At 56.5% G+C, this 15,257-nt stretch overlaps 1 protein-coding gene across 2 annotated transcripts in view; it reads right to left on the bottom strand.

Annotated features, from left to right (window-relative positions):
- Positions 1 to 2,719: 2,719 nt before the first annotated feature.
- Positions 2,720 to 15,257, bottom strand: part of LOC309416265 (E3 ubiquitin-protein ligase TRIM9) — a gene marked incomplete at both ends in the record, with an annotated part of 69,069 nt that continues 56,531 nt past the window's right edge. Inside the window, 6 exons of one of the 2 annotated variants that reach the window (XM_082015836.1) lie at positions 2,720 to 2,782; positions 5,648 to 5,810; positions 6,595 to 6,898; positions 7,922 to 7,945; positions 8,656 to 8,697; positions 11,056 to 11,244. In XM_082015836.1, the coding sequence (XP_081871962.1) occupies positions 2,720 to 2,782; positions 5,648 to 5,810; positions 6,595 to 6,898; positions 7,922 to 7,945; positions 8,656 to 8,697; positions 11,056 to 11,244 (785 nt within the window). The remainder of the gene's footprint in view (positions 2,783 to 5,647; positions 5,811 to 6,594; positions 6,899 to 7,921; positions 7,946 to 8,655; positions 8,698 to 11,055; positions 11,245 to 15,257) is intronic. The other variant, XM_082015837.1, reaches the window with a different exon arrangement.

Below are 15,257 nucleotides of genomic sequence, written 5' to 3'. Positions count from 1 at the left end.
TGCATGACTTACAGGCTGGGTTTTACACGCAGCAAGGATGCAATTTCCCGTATCTCCGGTGTCCTGGGCACGCTCCCTCTCCGGAGGGGATGAACATTGTTCTGAGCCGTAAATGCACTTAATGCAATGCAGTAGCAGTTTTTCTTTAGCCCTGGACCTGAGCCCACGATGAGCTCAGAGGCCTCACGCTGAGAAAACATCGAGCAGGCGCTAATATCCCGACAGCGAGCCCTTCTCAGGCCCCAGGGAGAACTGTCCTTGCCTTTCCCTTGGCAATGGCCCCAATGCCACTCACCCCGTAGCGTTTGCCTCTATTTCTGGAAGAAAGATGCCCCAAGGCATTTGAATGTTGCCAGCGCTGCACCACAGCGATGCTGGGCACCTTCACTTCTTGGCATCTCATTATTTCTATCACCTTCTCTCTCTTCCCCCCTGGTCCTTGCCCCCGTCTCTTGTCCTGGATGGGTCTCCAGGCAGGGGCTGCTGGTGGGCTGGCTGCGCTGGGCTGGATGCTGCAGCTTGTCCCCCCCAAGGAGATGCCTCTCTGTATCCAGCCTAGGTAATTCCTCCCTCCTGCCGGATGCCGTCCCAGATGCTGGAGGGAGGCAGGAGTGTGCTGCGGAAGGGAAAGGGTCGTGAAAAGCCTGGGTGGGATGTGGGGCTGCTGGATTTGAGGTTCATGGCCATGCCTGGGTTAGGTCCCCAAGAGCACCGCAGGTGTAACACGGGCTTTGCAATGACCCATCTCCCTCCTGGGGCATCTCCTGGTCGTGAGGTGGAAACTAAAAGTTCCTGTCCCCGCAGCCCAGCTGCCTGGCCGGCCATGGCACCACCGCGGGGAGAGGGTGCTGCTGTGCTGGGGAAGGGGACACGGCGGCACGAGCTCCCCCCGCCCCGCGGTCATCTCACAGTGCTGCTGCAGGGCTGGGTTTCAGCTGGCTCCCGTGCCCACCTCCCTCCCATGAACCAAGTTCTGTCCATTCTCTGCTGCTGTCTCCTGGCAGGGACAGTGCAGGGATGTGCCATGTGTTGTGGTGACCCGTGCTGGCCGGGGGCACACGGGACGGGAACCGAAGCCAAGAGCTGCGGCGGTGCAGAGATGCTCTGGGAAGCTCTGCCCTTCTCTCATAAAAGTCCTTTATTAGAACAGCAAACATGACACTTCTCTTCAGTACAGCGGCTGTATGCAGCTACCATCGCGGTACAGGGGGAGGACGTCTTACAATCACTGGGAGTCTAATAAGCACCATGAACAGCCTAAAGAACGGGGGAGAACGGCTGAGAGAGGAGCCCCGGGTGAGCCGGCCACGGGGGCTCGTCAGGAATTCACCAAAGAGCTGCTTGGCGTTGTCCTGCAACATGGCTCTCCTGCAGCTGAGAGAAACTCCTCGGTGTAAGTCAACAAGATAGCACCCATCCAATAAATTAGGTAAACTTAATGCTAGAGCAACAAGGGAACGAATGGGACCATCCTAGAGGAGGGCACGCTGGAAGGGAATGCTCTATTTACACTTGTCTTTCTGCTGGACCGGTACCCCCGTAGCTCCGCCCGACCCCGGATCGATGAGCTGCACCTCTCCGGCCAGGGACCGAAAAGCGAAGCGCGGGGACACGTGCATGCAGGCGCCCTCGGCACAGGAACGGGGGCTGGCACGGGCACGGCACCCACCACCTCCCGCTCCTCTCCTGCCTCTGAATTACCAGAAAGTCGGGGTAGGGAGTGGAGGCCGAGGGGAACTGCTGCCGGCAGCAGGCGCAGGCAGGCAGGGCAGCAGGCGCGTATTCCTGAGTGCGTGGCAGGGCTGTGGCCAGCTGTCCTTCCTCCCCATCCTCATCCCCGTCCCCATCCCCGTCCCCATCCCCGGGCTCCCCGTCTGACCCTCGCTGCAGAATGAATTCTCCTGTGAAGGGAAGGACACTATCAGGTAGTATTTAAGGCTAGGCTTTATACAGCAACTATAAAAAAATAAATGCTAATCTCCCAAGAGCCGGGCGAGGGCTCTCCGGTGTATGGCTGCGGCGCGCGTGCCGGCGCCGGGGAGCAGGGCGAAAGCGCCGCGCGGGCACTCGGCACCGGACCGAGGGCCTGCTGGCACCCCGGGCACCTGGGGACGGGGTGGCCCCCCCCGGCCCACCGCTGCGCCCCGCAGAAATGCCTCAGCGGGGACAAGGGACAGGGCCGGGCGTTTTGGTAAGGACGTGGAGACTGACTGGTGATCCAGGGCCCTACCTGTGACCGAGGGCGCGCTGCACGAAAGGCCGCGGGGGAAAGAAACATCCTGCAAAGTCACGGGGCTGGCGCGGGCGAAAGCCTTCCCGTGGCCGGGGGTCCCCGCTCGGTCCCGCCGGCCACCCCCCGGCGCAGCGTGGGAGGGGAAAGCACTCTGCCGAAGGAGACAAAACCGCTTCCCTCCCCCCAAAGCCCAACTCAAATCGATAAAATCGAACGTAAAAGCGGACACAGAGGAACATCTCAGGCTACGTAGGTACTTCATCAGCCAAAAGGAGCTACACAGCGAAGCGCACACACACAGGACAGCGCGGGAGGGTAGAGATCAGAGATGGCCAAAAGCCAGGTTCTTCCTTCCCGCTTTGCCTCCCCGTCTCCAGCCGGCGGCCGAGCAGGGACCCGGCGGCTCGGCGGCCGGCCTCGTCCCGCAGGAGGGAGCGGGCTGGCTCCCCTCGTCCCGAGAAGAGGCAGCCGGCTCCGGGAGCATCCTCACGGCATGGCTGAGCGTGAAGTGTAGAATTCAGGGACCGGCAGGCCAGTGTGCAGCGTCACCTGCAATGAGAGACACGGGGCTCAGCCACATTCCTCTGTGCCCGGCAGGACAGCCCACAGCACGGCAGCCGGCACGTTGTCCCCAGGGAGGGCTGGAGCAGCGCCCGGGGAGACGCAGGATGTGGCCGGAGATGTTGCGGGGAGCCCATTGCTCCTCCTGCCCCGCCACGCATCCTCCCTGCTGCGGCAGGGGCCTGGAGGGGTGGGAAACGCCCATCACCAGGACCATGGTGGTGGCTCCATCTTGCTGCTTCACGACTTGTTTGAGCTGCAGGATCCCCTACACAGCTCCAGCGTGAAGTGAGGCCGCTGGTACCAGTGGTACCAAGCCCCCAAACCTACCCAAGCTGGCTGCGGCCAAATCCAACAGCCAGCTGCCGGAGAGGCGGGACGCGGCAGCAGTCGGGTCCTTCTACAGATGGGATGGACAAACGGGCACGGAGGGGCCTGAAGGACAGCGAAGGTGCTCAGTACAGAAGGAGACCTCCGAGAAGCCCCCGAGCCGAGCACGGGCCGTACAGCGGGGTGGACGTGGCCGACTGCGGGTGGGAGAAGAACCTTCGGAGAGGGAAGCTGAGCGGCAGCGGGGCGCAGGGGCAGGGCCACGCGACGGCACGGGGGATGCTCAGGCACTCGGCCCGGCATCGCCTGGGGATGGGGGGTGACCCAGCAGAGGCTGCAACACAGGGACAGAGGGAGAGTGAAAGAAATAGCAGGGGCGTGCTGCTCACGGCGTCTAGGAAAACCCTGGTCCGTAGGAAGGGACACGGGCAGGCTCCGCTTGTACGGACTGACCGGGCAAGGGGCCGGGTCCTGCAAATACCCACACACGTGCCGAGAGCTGCGCATGGGTAAGTCAGTCGGTTCTCTCCACAAATACTTTACTTTGGGAGGAAAGCAGAATTCCTTCTTTTATTGGAACAGCAGCATTTCCCCCTTCAGATAAAGATTTATAGAAAACTTTTGTCTAAAATACAATTATTTCCCTCCTAATTAGAGTAATTTTAAATTACTCATGCACCTTTGAAGAAGGATAATGAATGGCTTGGGTTTATTAGCAGCCTTTTATCAGCATCCCATGGGACTTCTCTTTTGTCAGGAGATTTAAGCTCCGCCTTGCCCAGAGAACTGTCAGAAAGCAGAGTGGCTCTAGAAACACACGCGTCTTTTAGGGCTGTGTAGAGGATTGTGGTAGGAATTAAAAGCCCTCAGGTTTAATTCCTACCACAATCCAGAGCAGGACATTTTTACCACACCAGATTAATCCAGTAACCTCTAAAACCAGCACAGACAAGATGGACTTCTTTAATGCTTCCTAATTAAACACCGGCCCAGCCCCAGCGTGTCGCACATTCGCCAGCTCTTCTCCACGCTGGGCAGACTCCCCTGCCTGCAAGGCCCTTGGGGTGGGACACTCCGGTAGGGATGCTCCCAGGGCTTGGGATGGTACCGACCAACCTCTGCCCTCAGTGCTGCTGGGGAACTGTCACTGCCTTGGTGATGGCGCAGTATGCCCTGTCCTGATGGACAAAACAGAGCATGCACTAACCCACGGATCCCTAATTTACAGAGGCCACCTCACGACAAGAAGGACGTTGAGGTGCTGGAGCGTGTCCAGAGAAGGGCAACGGAGCTGGGGAGGGGTCTGGAGCACAAGTCTGATGAGGAGCGGCTGAGGGAACTGGGGTTGTTCAGTCTGGAGAAGAGGAGGCTGAGGGGAGCCCTCATCGCTCTCTACAGCTACCTGAAAGGGAGTTGTGGTGAGGTGGGGGTTGGTCTCTTCTCCCAAGTAACCAGCGATAGGACGAGAGGAAATGGCCTCAAGTTGCACCAGGGGAGGTTTAGATTGGAGATTAGGAAAAATTTCTTTACTGAGCAAGTGGTGAAACATTGGCACAGGCTGCCCAGGGAGGTGGTGGAGTCACCGTCACTGGAGGTGTTCAAAAAATGTGTGGATGTGGCACTTCGGGACATGGTTTAGTGGGCATGGTGGTGTTGGGTTGGTGGTTGGACTTGATGATCTTAAAGGTCTTTTCCAACCGTAATGATTCTGTGATTCTGTGCCTCTGCCCTTGCACAGAGGTGATGTCTTTGACATCCGCTGCAGAAGACCATGCCAAAACGCTTGACACCCTGAGGTCATCCGTTACGTGCAACATGTCCTAGGATGCACCTGAGCACTGGTGCAGTGTTGGAGGTGCAAGCGGTGGTAGTGTGGGTGTGCCAAAGCCGGGCTTGGTGTATGTGGAAGACTCCTCGGGGGAGATGATAGCGGGGATATGATGATAGCAGGGATATGATCAGTGATAAGAAAAATGAAAGATGAAAATACCAGATAGGCCCAGGGAGCCACTGCTTAGTGATGTTCAGGAGAGCTGAGAGCTTGGGAGAGAGGGAGAGAAAAGGGGTCTGAAACTCCCCAGAGGACGGCAGGCTCTAAAAGTTGCCCTTCTCCCTGGTAATGCTCCTATCGGGGTCCTGGGACTGCTGCAAGAGCTGCTGAGGCTCTTGCGGGGTAGTACTGCGCAGCAGAGCTGTCAAACCCCATCAGCCAGGGAGGGCTGGAGAACCCTGGTGCTTCAGCAGCCCCGATGGGGAAACCTGGAGCGCGGGGCCAGAGGCAGCAGCTGTGGCTGCAGGAAGGCCTGTCCTGATTTTAGAGGCTCGCAGGTGGTTCAGGGTGTAAGTTCAGCTCTTCCCAAGCCACCCCTGTTGCACAAGAGCCCTCCCCACTCCAGAGAGTCCCCGTGCTGCTGAGCATCAACACGCACTGCGGCGACAGCAGCGCTGGAGAAGATCTGCCAGCGAGCTCAGCCGCAGGCTGTGCTGCCGTGATGCTCCAGAGAGCACGGTCAAAGCACGTACCTGCACGTTCCTGTTGAGGCTGACCGCGGGGAAGAAGAGGCCCTCCAGGTTCTCAAAGGCAACAGGCCCTTGCTGGTCCTCGTTGATGGAGAACGTCAAGGTCCTCCTGGTCAAATCCAGCAGCACTCCCACCGTGGCGCCTTTCGTTATCCCACCCTCGGTTCTGCGGGGGCGAGAAGAAGATCAGAGCCTGGCTGTGGCTTCATGTCCCTTGTGCTCCCGGCTCAGGTTTCAGGCCATTGGACCTCAAGGGCTGACGACGCTCAACTTCACAGCTCGGCCAGGAGCCAGGCCATGACCTGCGCCATCGCAGCCACGCTCACGAGTCCCTGGGCACCTCCTCCTCAAGCCTCCCACAGAGGTTGCTCTCTGCCTGCCATGATGTCCCCGAGGGCAAAGCTACCTACTGCAGCAGCCGCAGCAACGCAACCACGGGCGAAAGCAAGCGGACCTGGGGAGCAAAGCTGCAGGGCTCACTTCAGTACCTGCTAAGCCATCAGGCAACGGCCCTGGAGGCCACAGGTAGGTGACACCAGGCTCTCCCCAAGCCACCGCAAACTTCAAAGCCCCCAGCCCCGCTGACCCCGTGGGGAAAGCGAGCAATAGCTGTGGGACAAATAGCCGGGGACAAAGGCAAATGCTATGTTGTCGTTGCAGGAGTTGCAAGGCTCTGGGTGCTCGCAGGAAGGGGATGTCATGCAGGAGCATGCTCGGGGCATGCGCGGAAGGAGTCGCGGTGGGACGGAACACTGGAGCAAGGCAGAACCTGGGAGGCAAGGACCGTCCTTCGCTTGGGGCAAGCGCGCGTCCTCTAACAGAGGTGACGAGCAGCGATGTCACTCTTCCCGCGGGCGCCTGTAGGTGCCACCGGGAAGGCCGCAGGCTCTTACTTGGGCTGAGATTGGGCTGTGGTCTCTGGGAGGAAGACCCTGTTCCAGACCACGTACCTGTTGGTGTGCGAATTGTTGTGCATGAACCAGCTCCGGTTATTGTCCACGTACATGGCCCAGGCCTTGTCGTCCTTGCCCAGCATGGCATCCTTCAGGACATCAATGCGTGCCACGCCAAAGGCCGGGTCAGGGTGGTTATCGTAACGATCGATTGACAGCTCCCAGTAATGGAGCCCTTTGGAAAAGCCTGTTTTCCCCAGCACAACCCTGTCATCATAGCTGTTGCAGGTGACAGTCAGGTTGTCATTAGAAAAGATGATGTCAGCGTGGGCAGAGGCAGGATCGAAAGAAAACCAAGCCACTGGAACACACAAACAACGTCAGGTTAGTCTGGCGGGAGCGCGGCCGCTGGCGACCGAGCCACGTGGAGCGGACACGGAACGGCGCATGCTGCATGCGGGGCCGACAGCGCGACGGCGCGGCGGGGGCTCGGGCCGCTGCCCACCGAGGCGGCAGCGAGAAGCGGGCAGGGAGCTGCGAGGCGGAGGGGGCCGCTGGCTGACGGAGGGCACCTTCCGTCGCGGAGAGATGCTGTGAGCTCGTGCAGCCGCAGCCTGCCAGCGTGGCTGAGGTTTTACGGCCGGGACTCAGATGAGTTTTGCTCTTGCTGCTCGCCGGCGCCTGTCTGTCTCTGTCCCCTCCCACCATCTGTCCGTCTCGGCTCATGAGCCCACAGGATCCTCGCGATCTCCTAAAATTTGGCCCCGGCAGATGGAGACGTGCCATCCCGGCCAGGTCTCCAGGCTTTCGCTGGCGTAACTCGCTCTTACGACTACGGGTTACTCATGCAAGCAAAGGTTTGCAGGGTCAGCCCCAGTGTGGGAAGGGGACCGAGGATCAGCAGATAAACTGTGTGTGTGCATTTGAGGGCGGGCAGTCCCGGGAACCAAAAGCACATACAAAGGTCCACACTGACAGAGATGCTGCGTCACACCAAGAAACCTCCCTGCAGAGCAACCGGCCACACGTAAGACAAGAGCTAGCTCGTGGGAAGGCTGGAAAATGCCCCAAAACCTCCACGACTCGGTAGGGCTGCTGGTTTAAATGCAAGTCTGACAGATACAGTGTCACGTCCCCGACAAGACAGAGGCACGGGGGTTTCACAAGCCACCAGCCCCGTTCCCCAGGTGGTTTTCTCCAGCGGTCACTGAAACGCGAACTGACACATCCACAAAACACTCTCACGCCTGCAGGAGCAAATACGGCTTGAAAAATAAAACACTCTGGTGAGATTTATTCATCGATTTATTGGATCGTTTCACAAGGACAGCTCACATGCACACGGGTGCCCCAGTTTTGCAACTCGACGGAGGGGATTCCGTACCTGCCACCATTTTTTTAATGTCAACTGTGGTCAGTCCCAGGGAAAGGCATGCAGGAGAGAAAACAGCACGTGAAGTTGGCATTTAGGAAAGGAAGGAAACAATTTCTGCTTGCCTGCTTCTCCAGTGAGCACACAAACCTTTCAGCGTTTTGCACAGAGGTGGGGAGGGACGGAGCGAGGACGGGCTCGGCTGGCTGGCACGCTGTGCGAGCTGCCCCAGGAGGGAATCCCGCTGGGCCGGGCACGGGGCTCCTTCTCCCGGGGGGACGAAGGGGCCCGGCCCTGCCGGCTGCGGCGTGCCACTGCCCGGGGGAGGCAGCCTGCACGGGACAGGCACCCAGCTACGACGAGCACTCACTCCAATTAGCTGCCGAGGGGCTAATCACCCCCTCAGCATTTGGCCCATGTTCAAGCGCCCTTAATGAACTGGAATACGTATTGCTCCGAGCAGGAGGATCAATTAATTACAGGGCCGCTTCCCGAGCACTGACTCCAGGCTTCTCTTTAAAACCATACGGGGAAAAACATAAAATGCCTTTGTATCATATGGCAATCACCATTCCTCCTCCGAATTTGCCTACTGCCATGACACTCGAGAGCGCTCTGCAAGCAGGGTATGGCCAAGAAATGCTGCTCACTCACCAAAGAAAAGTTAAAGATCAAAAAAAAAAAAAAAAGAAAAAAGGATGAGCAATGTGGAGTAAGTGCCAGTTAATTGTAATAAATATACTTGCCTAATTGAGAGTAAGGCGTTCCTTGTGTCTCAAAATTGCATCCTATAAAGAGATACTACATTTCACACATCACAGCTAAGAAACAACAACCGCCTGAAAAACACTCATCAGCATTTAACCATTAACTAAGCATCCAGCCACGGAAGGCCTGATTCATTAAAAGCCAGAGAGCGGGGAGAGGGGTCGCAAATACGACCCGTGAGTTTGAGTGCGGACCGTTGGCCGTTTTGGCGAGTCTCACCTCTGGGAAGCATGGAGTATCTGCTCTTTCATTGCCAGATCCCATCAGAGCCTTCAAGAGCATCAAGTCTGATCGCTACTTGCTCAGGATGCCAAATCATTGCACTTTCCCCCAGAAAAGGGGCAGGAAATTTTAGCCTTGGAGGAATATCTGGACTGCTTGGTAAGTATTCTCTAGATGGACTCTCAGTTGAATCACTTATACACCACTCCTCAGAGGACAGTGACTGCCGAAAGAAGAGCAGCCACCAGTGTGGCTGCCTCCCCTGCCGTCTGTGCCGTCTGGGCAGGAGCGGAGCAGGAGAGGGGGTCCCGGGGGGCAGATGCCTGGCCTCAGACCCCCGCTAGCACCCAAAGGGCACCCGGCTGTAGCTTCGACTGCAGCTGCATGGGCAGGATGCGTCGGGGTGCCCTTCACCCTCCTGCGACTGGGCTGTGCTCGACCGCTGGCTGCGGGGAGCCGGACTGCAGCCGGGGCCTGATCCAGGAGCTTGTCCTGATCCAGGAGCTTGTCCTGAGCCAGGAGCTTGTCCTCGCAAGGAGGAGAGGGCAACATGAAGCCCCGTGTTGGCACTGCACGGGAAGCCGTTCGTGACAGGTGCTGGGTTTTAAGGAAACCCCTTCTAGCTCTGTGACTGGTTTTCACCTCTCCTCTGGCAGGGAAGTGGGCTTTTCGCCCTCATGATGTGCGTCCTGGAGGGAAAGCGTCTGGCCGCTCGGTGCCACGCCGCTGGCGAGTGCCAAGCAGCACCTCCCGAGGCTGTTTTAATGAATCGCGCTCCGTACCCCTGTTCGAAGAGTGGTTTTCAAGGTCTCTGCGCATCGCTGCGATACAAGTTCCCCCGAATGCGAAACAGCACGGACACACGGGGACGATCAGGACCCCCTTTTGCCCTGCCCCGCCACCCTAGACCGCGGCTGCAGAGTTCCGCGCTGCACGCCCAGGTATTGCTCAGGGCCGTGGCGGTGGCTGTCGGTACACTGGACACAAAGAAAGAAACGTCCGTAACGAAACAGAGTTCAAGCCATTAGCGCACAGCAGTACGATGAGAAAAAAAACAACACCATAAAAAGCACAAAGAAAAGAAAGTTGCAGGGCCCCCAGTTATTTTGGCAAGGGTCATGCTGCAGCATTCCTCATTCCGGGTTATGGGATGGAAATCAAACAATCGGGGGCCCCCATTCTTCCTGGGCTTACACCAGAGGAAGCCGTGAATTACTCCATTGGAGCGGTGTAAATCCAGAGTGGCAGAAGAATCAGGGCCCAGGATCTTTAGCAACAGAAGATGTGCAAAGACTGGTTAGAAAACAGCTCTGAGAGATGCACTGTGCCTGTAGCTCCTTCGCCGGCTGCCCGATACCGTCACTCATTCTGCCTGAACTGCCTGCGTCCCAGCACAGCCCATGAGGACCGGGCGCCAGGAGGCAAGCAAAGCGCTTGTGGGTGCTGCCAGATGAGCAAGGTATCACGGGAGTCGTTTCCTCTGCTCTGCAGAAAACAAGACGTCGATATGATCACGTCTGGTTTGTAAAAGCCGAGCCCCCTGCTCAAAGCTGAGTGGACGAGAGCCCACACCTTCAGGGTCTTAAGACTGCAAGGGGTCTGTGAGCTGGCCTTAGCTAGACCTTGCTTGCATCTAGACTTGCTCCTTTCTTAAGAGGGGTCTAGATTTAATCGAGCAAGCTAATTTCACAGAACAAATCTCACAGCAGAGGCTGCATTTTCTGGTTGTATAAGGAAAGCAAACCATTGAAATGTCCCCACAGGTTTCTCCCAGGGAGGGTCTGTTCTTCTGACTGTCCCTAGACACAAGATCAATGCAAACTAGAGATGAGGGATCTGCTCTGCCAGCTGGCTGTGTGAAATGGTTCAGCCATGCCGGCCCTGCCAAGAACAGCACCCACGTAAGGAGTTACTGTGCTGCTCTGTCACCCCACGCCTAAAACTGCCCATGCTGGTACGTACAGATGAAAACACCATGAGAACTATGCCACTGAAACTCCCTCTGCGGCAGGAGCGGGCCACTGACAAACAGAAGGAGTTCCCCCTGCCATCCGCATGTCATGGGAAAAACAAACACAACGGAACAGAACAAACAAATACTTTGGAGATGCCCAGAAGCACAGACCAAGAGGAAATGCCAGAGGCACTCGGCTCACCGGCTGAATTCAGGGACTGTAAAGAAGAATGCAAGCTCAGCTGATGGGCCGAAGATCTTAGCTCAAAGTAGGATCTCCCCGGGAAGCTGGGTTGTAGATTAAGGGTGGAGGAGAAAGGACTCATTCTACGAAGCTGCGATCTTTCCAAAGGCACTGGAAAAGGGAGGGTCTGTTCTTCTGACTGTGTGTCTAAACGTAAGATCAATGCAAACTAGAGATCAGAAATCGGGTCTGCTGGACGGCGTCACTCCGTCACCCGAGACCAGACCTCGGGCCAGCACACAGACGCTTCGGCACGCACGGACCCTGCTTTGCTGCAGCGAGCGTGCGTACAGTGCGTGGAGCAGAAATGTCTGGTGCTGTGCAACCCAGCGAGACCCTTCAGGAAAGCCTTGCCTCTGACGGTATCGGCAATAAACGTATTTTCGTCTTCCAAAATGTTCCCGTGTCATCATGACAAATTCAATATGCTTTTCTGTAAAGTGAGTCCTGCCCCTCTTCATAGTAATGTACCTAAAAAAATTCACAAGTTACCATGCACACTTCCCGTCGTTCTTTAATAAATCGCATACCTTTTTGTGCGCAACAATTAGTGGTGTGAAAACTAGGCTGTTGGTAACGCTGAAAGGCATTTTGCAGGGCTGTACTAAGCTATATTACCCTAAGTACCACCAAGCACCCACCTTACTCAAAGGTTGTTCGGGATGTTGTGTTCTTGGTATCCCTTTGTACCTGTCAAAACACATCTGAGCCTTACAGTAAGAATTTAACTCATGTGATTCACAGCAAAACGTCAGAGTAGAGGGAACCTCTCAGGTCATCGGTTTCCGTTCCGCGCTACCACAAACGGTCACCTCCTGCAATTTCTTCCCTAGCCTTCTCAAGGGATACGTTATCATGAAAATGTAGGATCCATCATCCTCCACACATTCAAATCAGATAAACTCAGGAACGCTGTATCCCCAGCCTTCCTGTCTCTCTCAGCTGTAAATATGGATTGAGCTGGAAATCACGTTAAAACAGATAAAAGGAAGCATTTTTTTGCACAGTGGATTGTAACTTCTGCAACTTGCTGTGGAAGCAAAGAGTGTCAGTGGGTTCATAAATGGGTAAGATAAATTATTGCACAACAGGTCAATAAACGGAGCTCAAGGTTAGGGAGGGACGTGCCCTCTGACATCTACCAAGAGTGAGAGGAACTACTACCAAGAGTAGCCATGCTCATGACTCTCCCTAAGTAGCATCTTATGTTCCTATAGCTCCTTGCAGACTGTTTCCCCTTGTGTTGTTCACCTCTTTCCAAAAGCTGCCAATCAAAAAGCCCTGGTTGCTGCTGAGGGCCACTCCATGGCTGGTAAGGAGCTTAATGTTGGGCCCCAGATGAGGAACTGAGCTTGAAAGAAGAGAAAAGCTTCTGGTGCTCGACTAGGCTGGGGAAGGGCTCTCAGGCTGTGGTGCCCCAAGGCTCTTTGCCACATCCCCAGGGTGACAGAGGTGGCTGGGTGCAGCTACTTGTGGTGTTGGCAGGGTTGGCCAAGTCTGGGAACCCGGGAGAGGGGACAGCAGGGTGCGAAAGTCCCTGATCCTCTGCTCCTAGGCTTGTGTCTCACCAAAAATACAAGAAACCAGGCTTGCCTTGAAACTCTGCAGCCATGCCTAAAGCTGGAGACACAGAGCGAGAAGGGGGAGCGGAGACACAGCTCTTCCCCCGTGCTGGCTCTCAAGTGCATGGCTGCAGGCAGCACGGGCAGCACGTGCCCAGGAGAGCGTGGCTGAAGGCATGAAGCCGTCCAACGGAAGGGCTGAGGTGTGGGCAGGCAGAGAGACACAGAGAATGGTGAGAACGGAGCAGAAGGTTTTGGCAGGGGGGAGGTTGAACATCTGCACCAGCCAGGAGAGCAGATCTGGGCCTGGGGAGCAGGTAGACAGTCCCCTCCAGCACTGCTGAGCTCCCTTCTCCACCTCTGGGGCAAGTTGGTCCTTCTTCCCACCATCCAGCTTGCTGGACAGCCCATGGAGGGAAACAATGCTTCAGAGACTCAGAAGCCACCTCAGAAATCCTTGTGGAGAAGGTCTCCTCCTCTGTTCCTTGGCACCGTGCCTTAGGTGCCTGTTCCTGGGAGCGGCTGTTTGCATCCCACCATGACCAGCAGACCAGAGCCGGGGGCTTCTGCAAAGCCTCTCAGAGGCTGCTCTTGTCGCAGCCGTGAAAGCACCAAGCTGTGGGTAGGGTGAAAATGGGAACACGCCGGGAGCAAAACAGACGGGGTCCTGAAGTCAGCAAAAGACTGGCCAGAGGTTGGAAAATCTGCTGGATGAGGGAAGACCATGAGAGCTGGGGCTGCCCAGCCTGGAGAAGAGGAGGCTGGGGGGAGACCCGAGGGCTCCTGGAGGCGAGGGCAGCTGAGCGGTGCTGTCAGCGGCCAAGCTTTGTAAGATGCCTGCGCCTACGGACAGGGTCACCCTGCCAACGTTCTTCCAGAGTGATTTCCAAGCCTACAGCTGAGCTTTGTGCATGTGCTGAAGAAACAGAGAGGTTAAGCCAGGCACCACATCGCAGTGACTTGGAGCCACCGCTACGACGTGACAGGGCAAGAGATACTCCTAGGGCTGCTGTGAAACAGCCTGCTATCAGGTCGGGAGAGGACACGGTTCAAGGTAAGGACCACGGCAGCCCTTGCTGTGCTGCTGCTGAGGATCTTCATCCCTGGGAAGCCCCAGAAGGCCCAGCACGTGGGAAGGGCTCTGGGGCACAGCCCTTCTCCCAGCCAGGAGCCACCTTGCCCTGCTGGTAGTACCAAGCACCAGCTTTAAAGAGTGAACTGCAACTTCCTCAGCTGGAAAATGTGGTTTCCTTTGGGATGAGCAGAAGAAGGTGTGCCACACCACGGGCTGGGAAGGTGCTCTGCCCCTTGCTGTAGTCTTGTGTGTGTGCTGACGTCCCGTGGGACGTTCCCGTAGGTGCTGCCTGGCTCGCCCTGGCTGTTCGGCTGGACAGGACCACAGAAGCATGGCTGCAGAGGCCCAGAAACAATTTTACCCTCTTCTCATCCTTTTCTCTTCAGATGCTGAGACCCTGCAAGACGTTTCACTCCCCGCTAGCCTCTACAGCCCATTTCACTGATCACTGAAGGCAAAAGAAAGACTTCAGTTCACTTCCACAGGCTGTGCGCTAGGACTAGAAGCCAGCTTTTAAATAACACCCTCTAAGCAGAATTTCTCACAACCCCTTACAGCAGGACAGTCGTGTTCAGAGAGGTGTCCTCTTCGTATCGAGCCAGTCTCTTCTTTTGTCCCCTCTTCCCGCACAAACACTTTGCAGCAAGCTGCAGGGCACGACTGGAGGGGAAAGCTAAGCCTACTTCAGACAAAATAGCACTTACGAGGCCTGATGCTGCCGTGAAGGGCAGAAATAAAAGCCTAATGGGAGAGCTGTGATGTGTAAGGTGGCTCTATTCAAGAACTCACTTGGATATCCCGAAGCTGCCCAGAGATGTAATTTATTTCGCTTTAAGTCCAAAAACCTCAGATGGCCTCTAAGAGTAGAAAATGCTCCAGGCCCGTTTGACTTTTTCTCCCTCTTTTTTTCGTGCTGGAGTAACAAATGGAAAAGCCCATTCGGTGAAAAGGCCGCAATGCAGCGAACTGTCAGCCGATGCTCAGAAGAGTGAAACTTCTGTTCGCTGGCACAGACCAAGGGACCACCCCAAGCACAGCCTGGCCTGCTGGGACCAGGAACAGCTCTTTTCTCCCAGGTTCTTTTGTGTTTTGGAGCTGCGCAATAGGCGAGCTCGGCTCGACAGCGCAAACACCTAGGAGAGGAAAACAGAGCTGGAAAGGTCATAGGGTCCCCCCTGCAAACTCCTGGCTGGGACAACTTAAAGCTCAACTGGTTTTGGTTAGGAAACTTCCTCGAATACATCTCGAGAGACACAAATGTGACGAGAGGCCAAAGCTCTGCTGCCTCCTGCAAAGGCTGGTGAAGCTGGGTAGTAAACTGGGTGAGAACTGCTGACCTTCAGGCTTTGGGAGCGGTCCTGGCCACCCCAGCGTGGGGCTGGATCAGGGCTGACCTGTCCCTGGATCTCCAGAGGAACGCTGCAGCTTCCTTGACGTTGGTGCCCAGCTTTGCAAACGCACCCAGCTCTCAGACAGACGTGCCGAGGCCTTTGTGGCCTGCGATTTGAGTTTTCTGCCTCCCG

Source organism: Phaethon aethereus (assembly GCF_964289735.1).
Source record: "Phaethon aethereus genome assembly, contig: HAP1_SCAFFOLD_73, whole genome shotgun sequence".
Classification (NCBI taxonomy): Eukaryota; Metazoa; Chordata; class Aves; order Phaethontiformes; family Phaethontidae; genus Phaethon; species Phaethon aethereus.
Note: the sequence above shows the minus strand (reverse complement) of the source record. Positions and strands in the feature narration are given on the sequence as shown.